This window comes from Bison bison, unplaced genomic scaffold, assembly GCF_000754665.1.
Source record: "Bison bison bison isolate TAMUID 2011002044 unplaced genomic scaffold, Bison_UMD1.0 scf7180017864145, whole genome shotgun sequence".
NCBI classification, from domain to species: domain Eukaryota; kingdom Metazoa; phylum Chordata; class Mammalia; order Artiodactyla; family Bovidae; genus Bison; species Bison bison.
In genome coordinates this window covers 7849958-7867038 of record NW_011494717.1, presented here as the reverse complement: position 1 = coordinate 7867038, position 17081 = coordinate 7849958, and the positions used below count along the sequence as shown (strand labels likewise).

Sequence of the window (17081 nt, the reverse complement as noted above, 5' to 3'; positions counted from 1 at the left end):
AAAGCTTCAACTGACATTTTAGTGAGGTCATAGATGTTCAGCCTTTTCCTGAAATGTAGTTTTAGTTTGTCTTTTTTTTTTTTTTTTAAGCTCTTCAATTAAGCAGTTGCCTTAATGTATCTTCATGATTAAAACCTCGGGAGCTCTTTATTTTTCTGTTCGTTCTAGTTTAGTATATTCTATAAGAACATTATAGAAATTAAAATATTCTGAAGTAACCAGAAGGAACCACACTTCTTATTAATAGAACCAGTGTTTTCTAATCTTCCCTCCCTTCAGTTTACCACATTGGTATAAATCGCTGAGATTCATTTGATCATTGGGCCAAATCTTACTGCTTTTACACAAGATCAAATTCAAGTAGTTATTTACTACTTTTTGTTCAACTGTAGCACCTCTGAAGCATACATAAGGCAAATATTTATATTTCTAGATAAAGTTGATACAAATGAGAACTGTTCTTGGTTCAGGGCTTAGAATTCTGTTTCAGAATGATCGTATCTAATTCTCTGTTACTACAAGTTTGAGAAATCCCTGGCTTATTGGTGATTTTTAAGTTCTAAAAAAATGTTAATGACAGTTTCTCAGATTTATGTACAGGAGAATATTGGTGAAGGGAAAAAATCCAAATTTTAAGGCTCATTTAGGCCTGTATTTAATTAGTTTAATTGAGATTTTTGTTTACTTGGATAGATTTCACAGAAATTGTATAGTCAGCATGGTCCTTACCACTTAAAAGAAGACATTTATGATTTGTTATTACTAAAAACTGATTTGTTTCTCACAGTCAGTTTTCTCTTTCTAGGCACTAAAACAGCAACAACAGAAGAAACAGCAGCAGCAGCAATGCAGGCCAAGCATGTCCATCTCCTCCAACCAGCACCTCTCTCTGAAGACTGTCAAAGCATCCAGTGACCCTGTACCTGCCAAACCTGGTAGGCAGACCAAGTGTCTTTTCAGCGAAAGTTTCTTTTCCAGTATTTTTGTATATAAAACCCATATAGTCTGTTATTTATTTTTCAATTATTGTATTTGTTTACATAATCCTTATACTGCCAGATGCTCAGTATAAATCCTTTTAGGGTAAATGGAGAAATTTATGCAGTGTAATCATACAGTTATTTTAAAGTACATCATTGGGATTTGCACGTTAGAATAAGATCAGTGACTCATTCCCCAAATGTCTAACAATAATATTTGGAAGCCTCCGATTAGTAACCTTATAAAGCTGATGTTTCCAAGTTGCTCAAGCTGAACTCTACAAGTTCTCTCCTTTAAAAATATAAATCCTTCCTAAGAGTACATAATACCTTTGAGTTTCCATTGGACATATCCACGGGCCATTGGATTTTTTGTTACTGTTGCTTATTTTCTTTTCAATTTAAACTGGTTGAGCTATAGGCTTTTTTATTACACAGTTCAATGCCAGCTTATTTATGGGTTTGCCAGATTTAAACCATGTCTTGTAGAACTTTGCATTTTTGTTAGAAAGGAGATTTACCACTAGAAGCAAATGTGCTGGGAGGAAGAAAGGGATTTTATTCACTTTTGACTCCTAATTCTCAGACTCAGAGCACATCTGCAGGGTCACATTGCCTCAAACATAACTCCTTTTGGTTTGTTGTTGTTCAGTTGCTCAGTCACATCCGACTGTTTGCAACTCCATGGACTGATTGCAGCATGCCATCTCCTTCACCATCTCCTGGAGCTTGCTCAAGTCAGTGATGCCATCCAGCCATCTCATCGTCTTTTATCCCCTTCTCCTCCTGCCTTCAATCTTTCCCAGCATCAGGGTCTCTTCTAATGACTCATTTCTTCGCATCAGGTGGCCAAAGTATTGGAGCTTTAGCTTAAGCATAAGTGCATCTAATAAATATTTAGGATTGATTTCCTTTAGGATTGACTGGTTTGATTTCCTTGATAACCTTTTGGTTAGCATTGTATAATTTAATTGTTCTTTTGATTGATTAGTTTCTATCTATAACTTCAGGGTTATATATTTTTTCCCCTAGCGATATGGGAAGGAAAGCAATCTGATGGACAGTCAAGCAGCCCTCAGAACTCAAACTCTAGCTTTTCTTCTTCTTCGGTTAAAGTGGAAAATCATTTGCTGGGCCTGGGGAAGAAGTCATTTCAGAGGTCTGACAGGCTCCACACAAGTAAGTTACTTTACTAAGGACTCAGTTCTCAGACATTAAATTGTCAACTCTGTGTTTGAAATTTGTTACCTGCCAGGCTTAATTGCTGCTTCCTGTTCACCTTTGAGCACTTGACTATTTTCATGTTCTTCCTTTCCTGCGTATCAAACTTCATTTCAGAATAAGATCTGTTATCAGCGTTTTTGTGGTTAATTTTTCTTTCTGACAAGGGGTTTCTTTATCCAGCATTATTTATATTTTATCTTTGTATACATAGAAGGGCTTATAATTGAACATGGCAAACTGAACCACCTTTCCTGCTCCAAGTCCCACTAAAGCAAGAATATGGAAAAACCATATTAAACCCTTAAGAGTAAAGAAAACAAGAAGATAACAGATGGACAGGCAATATCACCAAATTTTGAAAGATAAAAACTGGATAGAGTTTTTCACAGAGCTGAGGAGCAGGTGCCAGTAGGAAGCAAGCCAGCTGAGCCTGTAGAACTCCAGAAGGGTTTAAGAATTGAAAATACCATGTCTTAGAGAAGATGAAGCATTGGGTTGAAAAGAAGAACCTTCTTTAAAAGTTAATAAGAAGCAGTTTGATGCCTTAGCCTAGCAGGAGACAAGAGGTTTATTTTGAGGTGAAATTAAATCTTACAGACTTTAAGTTTAGAGACACCATACATAACTGAGGACAGATAAGGAGGCAGTATACTGAAATCAGGGAAATGAAATAAAACACAAATATAGAATAGATCCTCCTGCTTGCTTGGTGTCCAGAATGTTAGTAGTGGGGCATGTTTCTATCTCCGTTACTTTGTTCTTCCTCCCCACCTAAGCTTCAGCAGGAGATTGAGGGATTGGTACTGAAAGAAATTGAATAGCCTTAAAAAAAAAAACAACTGCGCTGGCAAATGTATTGATTGCCAGCTAAAAGAGATCATCTGGAAGCTACTTCTGTGCAGCTCGTCAGTCTGCAAGACACACCCGGGCACCAGAATTTTCAGTCAGTCTTCTAGGACCTGTTTTTGCTTGTGATTACCTTTGAAGAAAACCTCCATCATGAGAGGATCTGAAATATAGACTCACAAAAGTAGAGATAAATCAGGAAGGAGAAAATGTTAAGTAACTTTAAAAGCTATGGTATTCACAGAAAGACATAAAAGATGATATCACATCCATGAAAGAACAGAATAATACTGTTTTTAAAAATCAGAAAATAAAGAGTTCCAGGATATTAGATACTATGGGAGCAGAGATAAAAAATTCTAGTAGAAGTACTTAAAGTTAGAGGTGGAAAAATTTCCTAGTACATAGGTCAAAGGAGAGATTCAAAAAGAGAAGGTAAAGTGGGAATGTGAGTCTAGCCTGTCCAATGTCTTAAATAGTGGAAATGTCAGAAAGGCCAGAAATTGAAAAGGGGGCAATAATGCAAGAATACAGGAAAAATAATGTGAGAAAATTCTGTAGAATTGAAAGCCACAGATTCCATTTATGTTTTAAACTGTGTTCTCAACTCTATCAGTGTCTAGAAAGACTGAAACCTTCCTATTGTGAACAGACTTTCTGTAACTGCTAAGCTGTTCAATCGTAACATTTTTAGCTAATGCAGAGAAAATTGATGAAAATAATTATGGGAAGAGAAAAAGAGCCTCGGTGTAATTTATAGAGATATTTGAATTTTCTACTTCTCAGTCATTCTATGTATGTGTTATAAACTTCTCAATTCCATTAGGGAAATGATCAAATCTCAAACATAAAATGCATTTTTTAGTATGGCAAAAGATTCACTTTTACAGTTTATTCCAGTTTTGCAGGGGAGATAACATATTTTTTTTTATCCCTTATGAATGAACAAAATTTGCTTTGTTTATTTCTAAGAACCTTAAGTGTTATCTTCTTCATAGTGTGATATTTTAAAGTAATGACAGCCATGACATTTTTGCACTGCAGAGCAAGGTATAGTTTAGAAAGAAACAGGAATGTGAAGAAGGCCCAGGTGATTCTTCTCCATGTTTTTACAGGGCAAATGAAGAGAACTAAATGTGCTGAGATTGATGTTGAGACGCCAGATTCCATTCTGGTTAATACAAACCTACGAGCGCTAATCAACAAACACACCTTTTCAGTCCTTCCTGGAGACTGCCAACAGCGACTGCTTTTACTACTTCCAGAGGTGGATCGACAGGTGTGTTCTTTCAAGCATATCAGCAGTTTTCTAACCCTTCTGGGGCTTCTTTCAGCCATCACCTTTAGAACTCCTTAAGATTTTTAAAATGGTTTTTGTGTGTACGTGTAAAGAAGTGATATCAAAGGTATTAATAAGAAAAACAATATTTCTTGTAAGTGTTCTTAATTGGGTGGCCCTGTAAGGCTTATAAAGAAAAAGAACCCTCTTATCAGAAATGTCAGGATTTGGAATAAAATTTGTCTAGCTATCATATTAGGATGTAGACATCCACAGAGTATAATTCAGAAGGAAGAATTGTCTTAAGACATTACATGGGGTGTTTCAATGGATCTTTTGATGAGATTAAGAATGTTATTTTCATTTTTTGTTAAACTTTTCTAAAACACTTTTTGCTTTAATAATACACTTGTAATGTCAGCAAATTTGGAAAACCCAGCTGTGGCCACAGGACTGGAAAATGTCAGTTTTCCATCACAATTCCAAAGAAGGGCAGTGCTAAAGAATGTTCAAACTACCAGCCATTTGTGCTCACTTCCCATGCTAGCAAGGCTATGCTCAAAATCCTTCAAGCTAGGCTTTAGACTTGGATCAAGAATTTCCAGATGTACAAAGTAAGTTGCCAGCATTCGTTGGATCATAGAGAAAACAAGGGAATTCCAGAAAAACATATACTTCTGTTTCGTTGTCTACGTGAACACCTTTGACTGTGTGGATCACAAAAGACTGGAAAATTCTTAAAGAGATGGAAATACCCAACTATCTTATCTGTCTCCTGAGAAACCTGTATATGGGTCAAGAAGCACAGTTAGAACCTTACATGGAACAACAGACTGGTTCCAAATTGGGAATAGAGTACAACAAGGCTGTATATTGTCTTCCTGTTTGTTTAATTTATATGCAGAGTAAATCATGAGAATTACTGGGCTGGATGAGTTACAAGCTGGAATCAGGATTGCTAAGAGAAATACCAAGAACCTCATATGCAGATAATACCACTAATAGCAGAAAGCGAAGAGGAACTAAAGAACCTCTTGATGAGGGTGAAAGAGGAGATTGAAAAAGCTCGCCTAAAACTCAGCATTAAACAAACTTAAGATCATGGCATCTGGTCTCATCACTTCATGGCAAATAGAAGGCGAAAAAATGGAAGCAATGGCAGATTTCTCTTCTTGGGCTCTAGAATTACCGTGGATGGTGACTGCAGCCATGAAATTAGAAGACGTTTGCTTCTTGAAAGGAAAGCTATGACAAACTTAAGACAGCATATTAAACAGCAAAGACATCACTTTGCTGACAAAGGTCCATCTAGTCAAAGCTGTGGTTTTTCCAGTAGTCATGTACGGATGTGAGAGTTGAACCCTAAAGAAGGCTGACCACCAAAGAATTGATGCTTTCGAACTGTGGTGCTGGCGAAGACTCTTTGAGAGTCCCTTGGACATCAGGGAGATCAAACTAGATATCCTAAAGGAAATCAACCCTGAATATTCATTGGAAGGATTGTTGCTGAAGCCGAAGCTCCAATACTTTGGCCACCTAATGTGAAGAACTGACTCATTGAAATAGACCCTGATGCTGGGAGAGGTTGAAGGCAAAAGGAGAACAGGGTGGCAGAGGATGAGTTGTTTGGATAGAATCAGTGATTCAGTGGACATGAACTTGGGCAAACTCCAGGAGATAGTGAGGGACAGGGAGGCCTGGTGTGCTGCAGTCCATGGGTTCACAAAGAGTTGGACGCGACTTAGTGACCGAACAACAACAAAATCCAAAATAGTTTGTACTCCTTAATAAAACTAAATGGTACCTAGTAGAAACACTAAAGGTTTGGAAGAATCTTGGCAGGGACCAGAGAAATTTAAGTTGGTCAGGAATAAGGCATAGGTTCAAGACCTAGGCTTTCATCGAGGAAGGAGGAGTGACTAGCAAGTCATTCTCCTTTTTGATCTTCTGTTTCCTCTTCTGCAAAAGGTTCAATATGATTTTGTAAAGTTTTTTTCAATTCTGTGGTTTCTTTAAAAGATTAATGATTATTTCCAAGTATGTACTATGTTCTAAGCAATCTGTAAGGCATTTCACTTTTTTCTAATCATTTAAAAACAGGATGGTAGAGATTTGTTTTACCTGTATTATAGTAAGAGAACTAGATATGTCCTCTAGTTTGTAGTAAGAGATTTTAAGTAAGCTATACAGATCATTATAGCTATTTGACTATAAAGTCAAAACTAAATTCTTTCTTATTCTGAAAATCATCTTTCTACTAAACTATATTGATACCAGTTTTTATATTGCTATGAATTAGCACGTGTGAAAGGTCAGATTCCATTTCTGGGGAGTCAGATAAGTCAGTGTACTACCAGCAGTAGGGAAAGGAAGTAAAATGGATCCTTCCCAGCTATTGCTCTCCCTGCCTTAACATTTCTTGGAGAAATTGCAGATTTGGGGATCCCCAGTTCTTGGTTAGAACAAGTAAGGAGACTGAAGTTTTGGGAGAGTTTTTAAAGAACTTCTCTTATTGCCTGGTATTGCTCTCATCATTTTTAAAGACTCAAGTTTGTAGGTTGGGGCTAATAACACAAGACCTAATAGAGAAGGTCTATCTGTAGAACTTTATTGTGGGTTTCTTTAAACTGTCTTATGACTAAAATGAACTGTCTTATGACTAATGGTCCTTGTCCTCTGTTAGAGGGGATCTTGCTATCTTCAGTTTTGAAATTAAAAGGCACCTTAGAACTTACAGGCTTTCTGTTGAGTGCAGTCCTGTTGTGTATGCTTAATAGGAGGCTGCTTGACTGTCGTTTTCAGTTACTGTGGTGGGAAGGCACGGTAATCTGAGAACAGGGAGTATGGAATTTATTAATGAAATTATTAGTGAATGTTTTAGTGATTCTGCCTCATTGTCCGATGAAATTTGGAGTTTATCCAAAATTCTGGTTATTATTAACATGAAACATTGGACACCATATTTCAGTGTATGGAGTACCCAACAATGAACAGTAGGGAAAGCATTATGTAGACCAGAGGAAAGAATAAGGAAGGAGTGTGGATTAAAACACCTCTCTTCAGATATATTTGAAGGTCTGTCTATGGAAGAGGTAAACTTCGTTTCTCCAGGAAACAAATTTGGAGTCAAAATAACCTTAAAAAAAAATAGAGCTCTTAAACTGTAGAATGGACTGACTTGTTTTGGAGTAACTTGCTCAACACTGCAATGTTCAAGGAGATGTTGAATGACCTGTTCTCATAGGAAAGTCAGTTACTCCTCTGCCAAATATATAGAATACAAAACAGCAGTCAGCAAGCTTCTTAGCATGCAGGCCAATTTCAGCCCACTGCCTGTTTTTGTAAATAAAGTTTTATTGGTATTCAGACATTTCAGTTAGTTTCTGCATATTATCTATAGCTACAACAGAGTTAAGCTGTTGCAGCAGAGACCATATGACCTATCTGTCCTTTAACAGAAAAAGTTTCTGCTCTAGAGCCAGAGGAATATCATCCTGGCCCAGATAGATTTAGAAAGTAAAGTGAATTGAGTTCCTTAATCCCTAAGATGTCCCAATAGTTACCTAAATTTTCTTCAAAACTTTGTGACTTTAAACTATTAATCCATCAAGAATATTTTTTATGTTGCTCTGAAATTGTGGTTCAGCTTTATTTTCTACTGACTAGATGGCCAGCTATTCCAGCACTACATGTTTATATAACCATCCTTTTCCTCTCAGTTTGAATTACCATCTTTGTTATATATTCTTCTATTTACATGCAGTGTGTATTTATAGGCAGTCTTCTCCTTCAATTATTTCTTTGCTCACTCTAATGCTAGTAATAAGTGTTTTGATTGTAGTGACTTTGTGTGGTATGTTTAGTAATTAGGCAGTTCCCCTCTCAGTTTTCCATATAAATTTTAAAATTATTTTATTAATGAAGAATCTGCATAGGGGTTCTGGTAGGAATCTAGATGTTACCTTTGAGAGAATGGTGGTTAATAACATTGCAAGTGTAAAGAAGAATCTTAAAACCTTTTGGCATGACATCACAAATCAGGTCAGTAGACAAATGAAGGAAATACCTTCAAATTATGTGGCTGTTTTACTGTGCAAAAGTAAACATGCAAAAGATCCTCACAAAATAAAGATAAGGAGCCTTATTGAATAATGAGCAGATGATAGGAATTAGCCTTTCACTAGATGGCAAATCTAAGTAGTCAGTAAACAACCAGAAAGACAGATAAAACTAGTGGTCAGGATAAAGGAAATTTTTATCATTTCAAACTCATTAATAGGTAGAAGTTAAATAGTGTGTTAATATCTCTTGTTGACAAGATAAGGAGTATGCTCGTATATTTCTAGTAGAAATGTGAATTGTTTTAGCCTTTTTAGAAAATAATCTAACAGTCTTTAGTTTTATACACACACAGATATTTCTTTGCTTTCAAAACCTGTCCCATAGATAAAAAGAACTAGTATATTCATCTTTACTGGAATGCTTATTGCAGCTTTGTTGATTATGGGAAGACACTGGAAACAAAGTGTATGTTTATGATTAGGAAATTGGTACATGAATTGAGGGACATTCATACAATGAAATAATCTGCAGCTATTATAGTGGAACTAAAACTATGCCAGTTGAGACACTTTGACATTGTATTATGTAAGAAAAATAAGTTTCAGAGTAGTGTGTAATTTGTCACAGTTTTAGAAAACAAACAATGAACCTTTTAGAAAAATCCTCTTATATATGTATTTATTTGCAGAAGATTCTTTAAGTATAATTAATCAATAAGAAATAGAATTGAGAGGAAGAAAGAGATGAACCGGAAAGAAATTTTTTAGAAAACAAAACAAAACAGTATTACATTATAAAATATTCAAAGTATCCATAATCAGCATGGTATGATTTAGTCTTGTTTCTGTAAAATTTAATGTACACACATTCTTTTCTAAAAAAGACAGGAACATCAAATTTCACATGTTAACATTTGGTTGTCTTCCTGAGCTTTCTGTGGCTTATTCTTTGACCCAGGTTGGTCCAGATGGTCTGATGAAGTTAAATGGCTCAGCCCTTAATAATGAGTTCTTCACTTCAGCAGCCCAAGGCTGGAAGGAAAGACTTTCAGAAGGTAACTGTTAACTTATGTGTCTCCTAGAATGTGTATGCATGGGGAGGGCATATTGGCAGCTCTGAGCCTCAATAGGTGTTTGCCCAGTTTGGGAAGGCAAAGGACAGAACATTTCATAGGGAAGAACTAGTGAAATACATTGCTAGACTTTTATCTAGAGCACATAACCAAGTTTGGCTCCAAATGGAGTTCAGCAAGATGTTTGTTCAAGGATTTAAACTTTCCTGGGAAGCTGAAAATATACAGATTTTTAGGCCCTATTTCTAAAGATTCTGTTTCATTATTTCTAGCTTCATGCTTGGCAGTTGATAGAGTGAGTTATTTCATGGCATTATGAATCATGGTTTGGTAAACAATGAGATAACTTCTTTCTCACTGCCCCATATCAACGAAACTAACAGTAAAAAGAATTACTAAGAACTTTTAAAAAATCTACTTTATTGAGAAATGTTTTATGTACTATAAAATTCACCCATTTGAGGTGTACAGTTCAGTGGCAGCTAGAGTGCTTTAATAAATACAAATTATGACCAAGAATTGCTAACTGTGGTCATTGGTTTGCCATGTTTCTAATTCTGATCTAACGGTTTTACAGAGGGTAAATTATAAAGCATAAAAAGAGTAATTGACTGTGTTTGCATAGCGTATAATTATCAGTCACTATTAGCAGTTCTTAAGCCTGACTGCTCATTATACTCACTTGTGGTATTTTTTTTTATACTGACATCTGGGCCTCACTCTCAGTTTTTGTTTTGCGTGGAGTTTCAGTGGGGGTTTTTTGTTTGATTTTTTTCCCCAAGTGATTCTAATGTTCAGCCATTATTAAAGCCACTGACTATTTTTTTTTTAACTTTTTATTTTGTTTTGGGGTATAGCTGATAAACAAACAATGTTGTGTTAGTTTCAGCTAAACAGTGAAAGGACTCAAACAATGTTATGTTAGTTTCAGCTGAACTGTGAAAGGACTTAGCCATACATATACACATATCCATTCTCCCCCAAACTCCCCTCTCATACAGTCTGCCACATAACATTGAGTTCCGTATGCTATACAATAGGTCCTTGTTGGTTATCCATTTTAAATATAGCAGAGTGTACATGACCTTCCCAAAGTCCCTAACTGTCCCTTCCCCCTGGCAATCAAGCTGGTTCTCAAAGTTTGTGAATCTGTTTCTAAGTTCATTTATATCATTTCTTTTTGGGTTCCACATATAACATGTAACTGTTGAGTTCTCCCAGCACCATTTGTTTAAGAGGCTGTCTTTCCAACATTGTGGAATCTTGCTTTCTTTGTCATAGATTAATTGATCATAGGTGCATGAGCTTTTGGAGAAGGAAATGGCAACCCACTCCAGTGTTCTTGCCTGAAAAATCCGAGGGATGGGGGAGCCTGGTGGGCTGTCGTCTCTGGGGTCGCACAGAGTCGGACACAACTGAAGCAACTTAGCAGTAGCATCATGAGCTTTGGAAAAGGAAATGGCAACCCACTCCAATATTCTTGCCTGGAGAATCCCATGGACACAGGAGCCTGACAGGCTACAGTCTTTGGGGTCGCAAGAGTCAGACATGACTAAGCAGCTAAGCATAGCACAGCATGGGCTTATTTCTGGGTTTTCTATCCTGTTCTATTGATCTGTGTTTCTATTTTTGTGCCAGTACCATACTGTTTTGATGACTGTAGTTTTGTAGTATGTGACTGTATAATTTTTATTTCAAATACTGTATGTGTCACTGTGTCAGTACACATAGAATACAAAATAACACTTGAAAATTATGGGAGGTTGTGCCAAGGAATTAGCTTTGTGAAAACAAGTGTGAGCAGCTTTAAAATAAATACAGTTATAAGGGGAGCACTGGGAATGCTATTCATTGCTCATTTTTTGTCAGATCACTGATGGAGCTAATTGACCAGCTAATTAATATCTATATTTTTCATTATAGTTGTTATAGAAGTGATCACTACGACTGTGTAGAAGGGATCACTTACTGATTACTTTTGACCTTTCTCTTGAAGATTTCTATGAACAGAGACCCCATTTTTCTGAAGGAGTCAGAATCACTTGAGCACTTTAAAACATATCTATTACCAGTACTTTTTTTTTTTTTAAGAATAATTTAGATTTATGTTCCCTACTCCCCAACTTTTTAAAGTAGATATTATAAACAGTGCTACCTCTATTATTATGTTACTTTTTTTTTAAATATGAGCAGTCACTGCTATACCTGTACATGCTATCATATTTTATGAGTAGCAAAAACTTGGAACACTGTACACATGTGAACACAGTTCAGTATTATTTATCCCTCTTTTTATTAAGCCCAGTAGACACAACCAAAAAGCAGAAGTTCTAGGTGGATTCTGATGGCTAAATCCCTCTTCTTCCACTCATATGCCCAAGAGTGTGATAAGTGTTCGGAGAAGGCAATGGCACCCCACTCCAGTATTCTTGCCTGGAAAATCCCATGGACAGAGGAGCCTGGTGGGCTGCAGTCCATGGGGTCACTAGGAGTCGGACACGACTGAGCGACTTCACTTTCACTTTTCACTTTTATACATTGGAGAAGGAAATGGCAGCCCACTCCAGTGTTCTTGCCTGGAGAATCCCAGGGACGGGGGAGCCTGGTAGGCTGCTGTCTATAGAGTCACAGAGTCAGACATGACTGAAGTGACTTAGCAGCAGCAGCAGTGGTAAGTATTAGATGCCCTCTAACACTTTACCTTCCCCTCTTCCTATACTTCTAAGACCTAAGAGGTCTTATACTTCAAATACACTCTTTCCACTTATTCTTTGATGTCCTGGGTATTAGAGAATTAACAGGAAACAGCACGACTGAAGTGACTTAGCAGCAGTCTGTCTCAGGAACAGGTTTTAAGATGGCCTACCAAGCACATTCATTGTTCTGTACTGATGGAGTGGGAAAGATTGAGATGTGATTGGTAGTATATGAAAATAAATGGCATATTCAGAGCAGCTGAGTCTTTGGCATAATGAGTGTCTTGTTGCTAGGGCACTAGACTCATACAGTTTCTGGAACAATTAGAAAACTGACAACTCCAAAAATAGCTCTCTACCTTTTCACTGGAACCTCAAAATGTCTTTAAGCAGGGCCATAGGTGTTCATTATGCTGTTAAAGCTAAAAGGCTTAAAATACAAGTTGTCTCAGAGAAAGTGAAAGCGAAAGTCGTTCATTTGTGTCCGACTGTCTGCGACCTATGGACTGCACAGTCCATGGAATTCTCCAGGCCAGAATACTGGAGTGGGTAGCCTTTTCCTTCTCGAGGGGATCTTCCCAACCCAGGTCTCCTACATTAAATAAAACTCAAATAATAAAATGTTCAGTGTCATTGTTTACCAAAAGCATATGACTCTTTTTTCCAGTGGGAAAAAAAGTTTATAAAAAATCTATAGGGAATATTAGGAGCTGGAAGGGAATGATACAAGGAAAATCCAGAGAAAAAGCCCACTTAAACTCAGCTGAGTACTGGAAACTACATGGGGTGGGATGCAAGTGTGTATGTTTCAACTTATGGCACTTACGGAGTTCTCCCTTACAGTGAGGAATTTGGGGAGATTTCTGTTACTTTCACATGATAATATTACTCCTTCATGATTCTATCATGATTTGCCAGTAGTGGAAAGCTGCAAACAACACATTCCTATTGAACATCTCTTTTTTCTGGTACATTGTAGGTGAGTTTACACCGGAGATGCAGGTGAGAATTCGACAAGAGATTGAGAAGGAGAAGAAAGTAGAGCCGTGGAAAGAACAATTCTTTGAAAGCTACTATGGTCAGAGGTAATATCAAGACAGGTTTTATAAACCAAATCTGTTAATTCCTATATATATGTCATGTGTTACTTCATCTAACTACCTTCCCAGAAAATCTAGTCTGCAATTTTCTTCATTTTTTTTTACCAAGAATATTTTTTCTTCTTATAATCCTTAGGTACACAGAATTGGATTTCTCATAACCTTGAACTCTTAACACATTGCCATTATAGATGGTATGGTTTCTTAAAAAAAAGAAAAGATTTTATTTTCTTGAATTCGAGTCCTTTCTTTGGATAGATTGGCTTTTTTTCCAGTAACTTTTTAATATATAAGAATACAGAAGTTCTATACTTCTTTTTTTTTTTAACTGTAGGCAGTTATCCCACAATAGGATGACTTATCCAGAATCACTAAGGATCCTATAATACATGCCATGATGTTCAACATGTAATTAAACAGCCTTTCTTCTCTAAAAGACACTCTGGGAGATACACATAGCTCAGTCAAGATACAGACTCTTTTCTCAAGGCACTGTAGTCTGAGTCTTGTTTTTTCCTTAACAGAATCTTAATGGGAGGAATTCCCTAGCAGTCCAGTGGTTAGCACTCAGCACTTTTACTGCGATGACACAAGTTCAAGCCCTGATTGGGGATCTAAGACCCCACAAGCCACAAAGCATCCGCCCCCCACCCCCCAGAAAAAAAAAAAACTTAATGGGAACACTTAATAGATAACAATGGAGCTGTATTGTTTGAAATAGAATTGAATACCCAGAGTCTTAATTGTCTGTTAGTTTCTCTTCCTTCCTTATGTATACCTAATGGCAACCTTTAAGGATACTCCATAATCACAGCTTGAGAACAAACTGGTCTTTTCCTTATCTCCCAGTCCTTATCCTCTCTGTGGTCATTTCAGAAGTGATTCTTAATGAAATGAAGAGCCCAGTACACTGATTTTTTTACCTTCTTGGTGTGAGCTTTGAGCTGTTCTACAGAAATCAAAGTGAATACATTTAGACCATGATCACAGGTGGCAGTTATTCTATAAATATTGTTCATTCCAAGCGTTACAGCCATTCTTGGGTCTTTATGTTTTTAGCTGTTACTTTCTGCCAGCTTTTTGGGGAGGACTACATTTGATTACTGTACAAATTTGTCCTTAGCCATTCCATCTCAGGGGTACAGGACTGATTATTTGAAGTCACCAAAGAGGACTATCTTACTTTTACTTGTACAGTATTCTGAGACATTAGGGGAAATCTGTAGTGAACCCTCCAGTGTAGTCTGGCTGTTAGCCAGGAAGTCCTACTTGGCCTTCATTCCCAGGATAGCTCAGAGGCATTTAATCTCAGAATTTTAGAGCTATACCAAGTGAAATGTAAACAGATTTTCTAAAAATTCAGTTTTCATTTTCAACCTCTGGAGATGAGTCAGCTCTCCTACTGTTTCCTCTGGTTTCCTTAGATTTCTTGGGCCAGCCTTTCTACGGGTACTTCAGAACAAAGCTGTTCAGTTCAGTCGCTCAGTCGTGTCTGACTCTACAGCCCCATGGACTGCAGCACACCAGGCTTCCCTGTCCATCACCAACTCCCAGAGCTTACTCAAACTCATGTCCATTGAGTCGGTGATGCCATCCAACCATCTCATCCTCTGTTGTCCCCTCCTCCTCCTGCCTTCAGTCTTTCCCAGCATCGGGGGCTTTACCAGTGAGTCATTTCTTCGCATTAGGTGGCCAAGTATTGGAGCTTCAGCTTCAGCATCAGTCCTTCCAGTGAATATTCAGGACTGATTTCCTTTAGGATGGACTGGACTGGTTTGATCTCCTTGCTGTCCAAGCTGATTACAGTCCAAACCCACAATCCTAGGGGACATGGGTCTTTGGCTTCTTTCACTTCTCTGTGGGAAGTCTGTGGTGCGTGCCTCTAGACAATGTAGCTCCTTTGTAAGCAGAAGTAATAATAATAATAATTAACATTACATTGAGGATTTATTATGTCCTCGGTACACTGTTCTAAGTACTTTACATGCATTAGTTACTCATCCTAGCAACACTGTGAAGTGATTAGCCTCAATGTATTATTAAAGAAATGAGGTGGTTGGATAGTATGACTGATTCAATGAACAAGAATTTGAGCAAACTCTGGGAGATAGTGAAAGACTGGGAAGCCTGACATACTGCAGTCCATGGGGTCACAAAGAGACAAACATGACTTAGTGACTCAACAACAACACTGCTAAAGAAATTGAGACAGAGAGGCTACTCACTTACTTAATATCACATGGATAGTAGGTATCAGAGCCAGGATTTGAATCTAGGTGCTCTAGCTCCAGACCTTTCACTAATATTAATAATAGTGATGTTAATATATAAAGATTACTGACTAAGTATCACAGGTTCTTTCAGATATTGCCATATACATTATCTCATAATATATTCAATAACATAGGCGATTTCTCAACTACAGTATTTTTTTCTTCCACCCTTTAGTTCTGGCCTGAGTCTTGAAGATTCAAAGAAATTGACAGCTTCACCCAGTGATCCCAAAGTAAAGAAAACCCCAGCTGAGCAACCAAAATCTACGCTTCCTTCAGAGGCCTCGCCTGTCAGTGTTGTCCCAGTAATTCCCCAGTTAGAATCTAAAGAGGAAGTACTGCAGATGCCATCACCAGTCAGAAAAGAAGAGCATGAAAGCCAAGATAAGACGCAGCCACACTCCACAGAGCCCCTTCTTTCCCCAGCTACCAATACAAATGAGCTTAGCAGCATTCCTCCCATCAAGTGCCCGAAGGATGAGGCTCTTGTGGAGCAAAAGCCAGTTGCCTCTGCTGAACAGGAATCTGAGAAAAAGAATCATCTCACTACAGCTTCAAATTATAATAAAAATGAAAGCCAGGAAGCTTTAGTTACTTCCCTGAGCAAACCCAAGAGTCCTGGGGTAGAAACAACAGTAATGAAGCCCACAGTAGAAGCAGGTCCACAGGAGACAACTATGAAAGAGCCTCCATCAACTCTGGCTGATCACAGCCCAGAAAGCCTCAAGAGGAAATCTTCTCTCACCCAAGAAGAGGCCCCAACAAGCTGGGAGAAAAGGCCGCGTGTCACTGAGCATCGCCAGCACCAGCAGCCATTTCAAGTCTCCCCACAGCCCTTTCTCAGTAGAGGGGACAGGTTCCAGGTGCGGAGAGTACCACCTCTCAAGGTAAGAAAGCAGGAAGAATTGAAGAAGAGAGATGGTCTGAACAAGTTTTTGGTTTTGCCTACTAAATTTCAAGTGTTTGTGATGTTTCTTAATGTGGAAGCAGTGGTATGTATTTGATATGTGTGTAACCATGGTCATATATGAGTAAAATTATTAAGAAACAGGCATTTAGAAGTGCATCCTTACAAATCTTTGTTGGGATTTGAATACTTATTCAAATATCTGAAAATCTAATGTAATCCACTTCCACCCACCCTCCCTGCTGGCTACTCTTGTATTTTAAGACAATTATGGAATGTATTCTGTAAGTATAATAGTAAACAGGAGGAGGTCATTGATGTAAGAGATCATGTATCTTTTTATCAAGAGCCATGATGTTTAAGTGTACCTTGACCCTTTTCTTGCTGCCATAACTGATTTGATGTTTTGAGGGTCTGAACTCCCTTTTAGTTCTGTCCTTTTATAGGAAATGTGTGTGGCTGCCATGAATCTCCACTGGTCACTTGAGGGATTATAAGATGGTATAGCCTTACTAAGCTCTGCTGCTTTGGATATGTGATTAACTTGTGCTTCAGCCATACATTGCTGTGTATCAAGATCTTTTAAATTTCTGTAGCAGTGTCACTACCTTCGTGTGTACTTGGTCTTGTGCCTAGCATCAG

The 17081-nt window shown here is 37.7% G+C and overlaps 1 protein-coding gene across 6 annotated transcripts in view; it reads left to right on the top strand.

Moving 5' to 3' along the window:
* Nucleotides 1–17081, top strand: part of ASXL2 (additional sex combs like transcriptional regulator 2) — a 109421-nt gene that overhangs the window by 82672 nt on the left and 9668 nt on the right. For all 6 annotated transcript variants that reach the window (XM_010840578.1, XM_010840582.1, XM_010840577.1 and 3 more), the window contains 6 exons: nucleotides 806–935; nucleotides 2013–2159; nucleotides 4166–4329; nucleotides 9349–9445; nucleotides 13139–13244; nucleotides 15708–16419. In XM_010840578.1, the coding sequence (XP_010838880.1) occupies nucleotides 806–935; nucleotides 2013–2159; nucleotides 4166–4329; nucleotides 9349–9445; nucleotides 13139–13244; nucleotides 15708–16419 (1356 nt within the window). The remainder of the gene's footprint in view (nucleotides 1–805; nucleotides 936–2012; nucleotides 2160–4165; nucleotides 4330–9348; nucleotides 9446–13138; nucleotides 13245–15707; nucleotides 16420–17081) is intronic.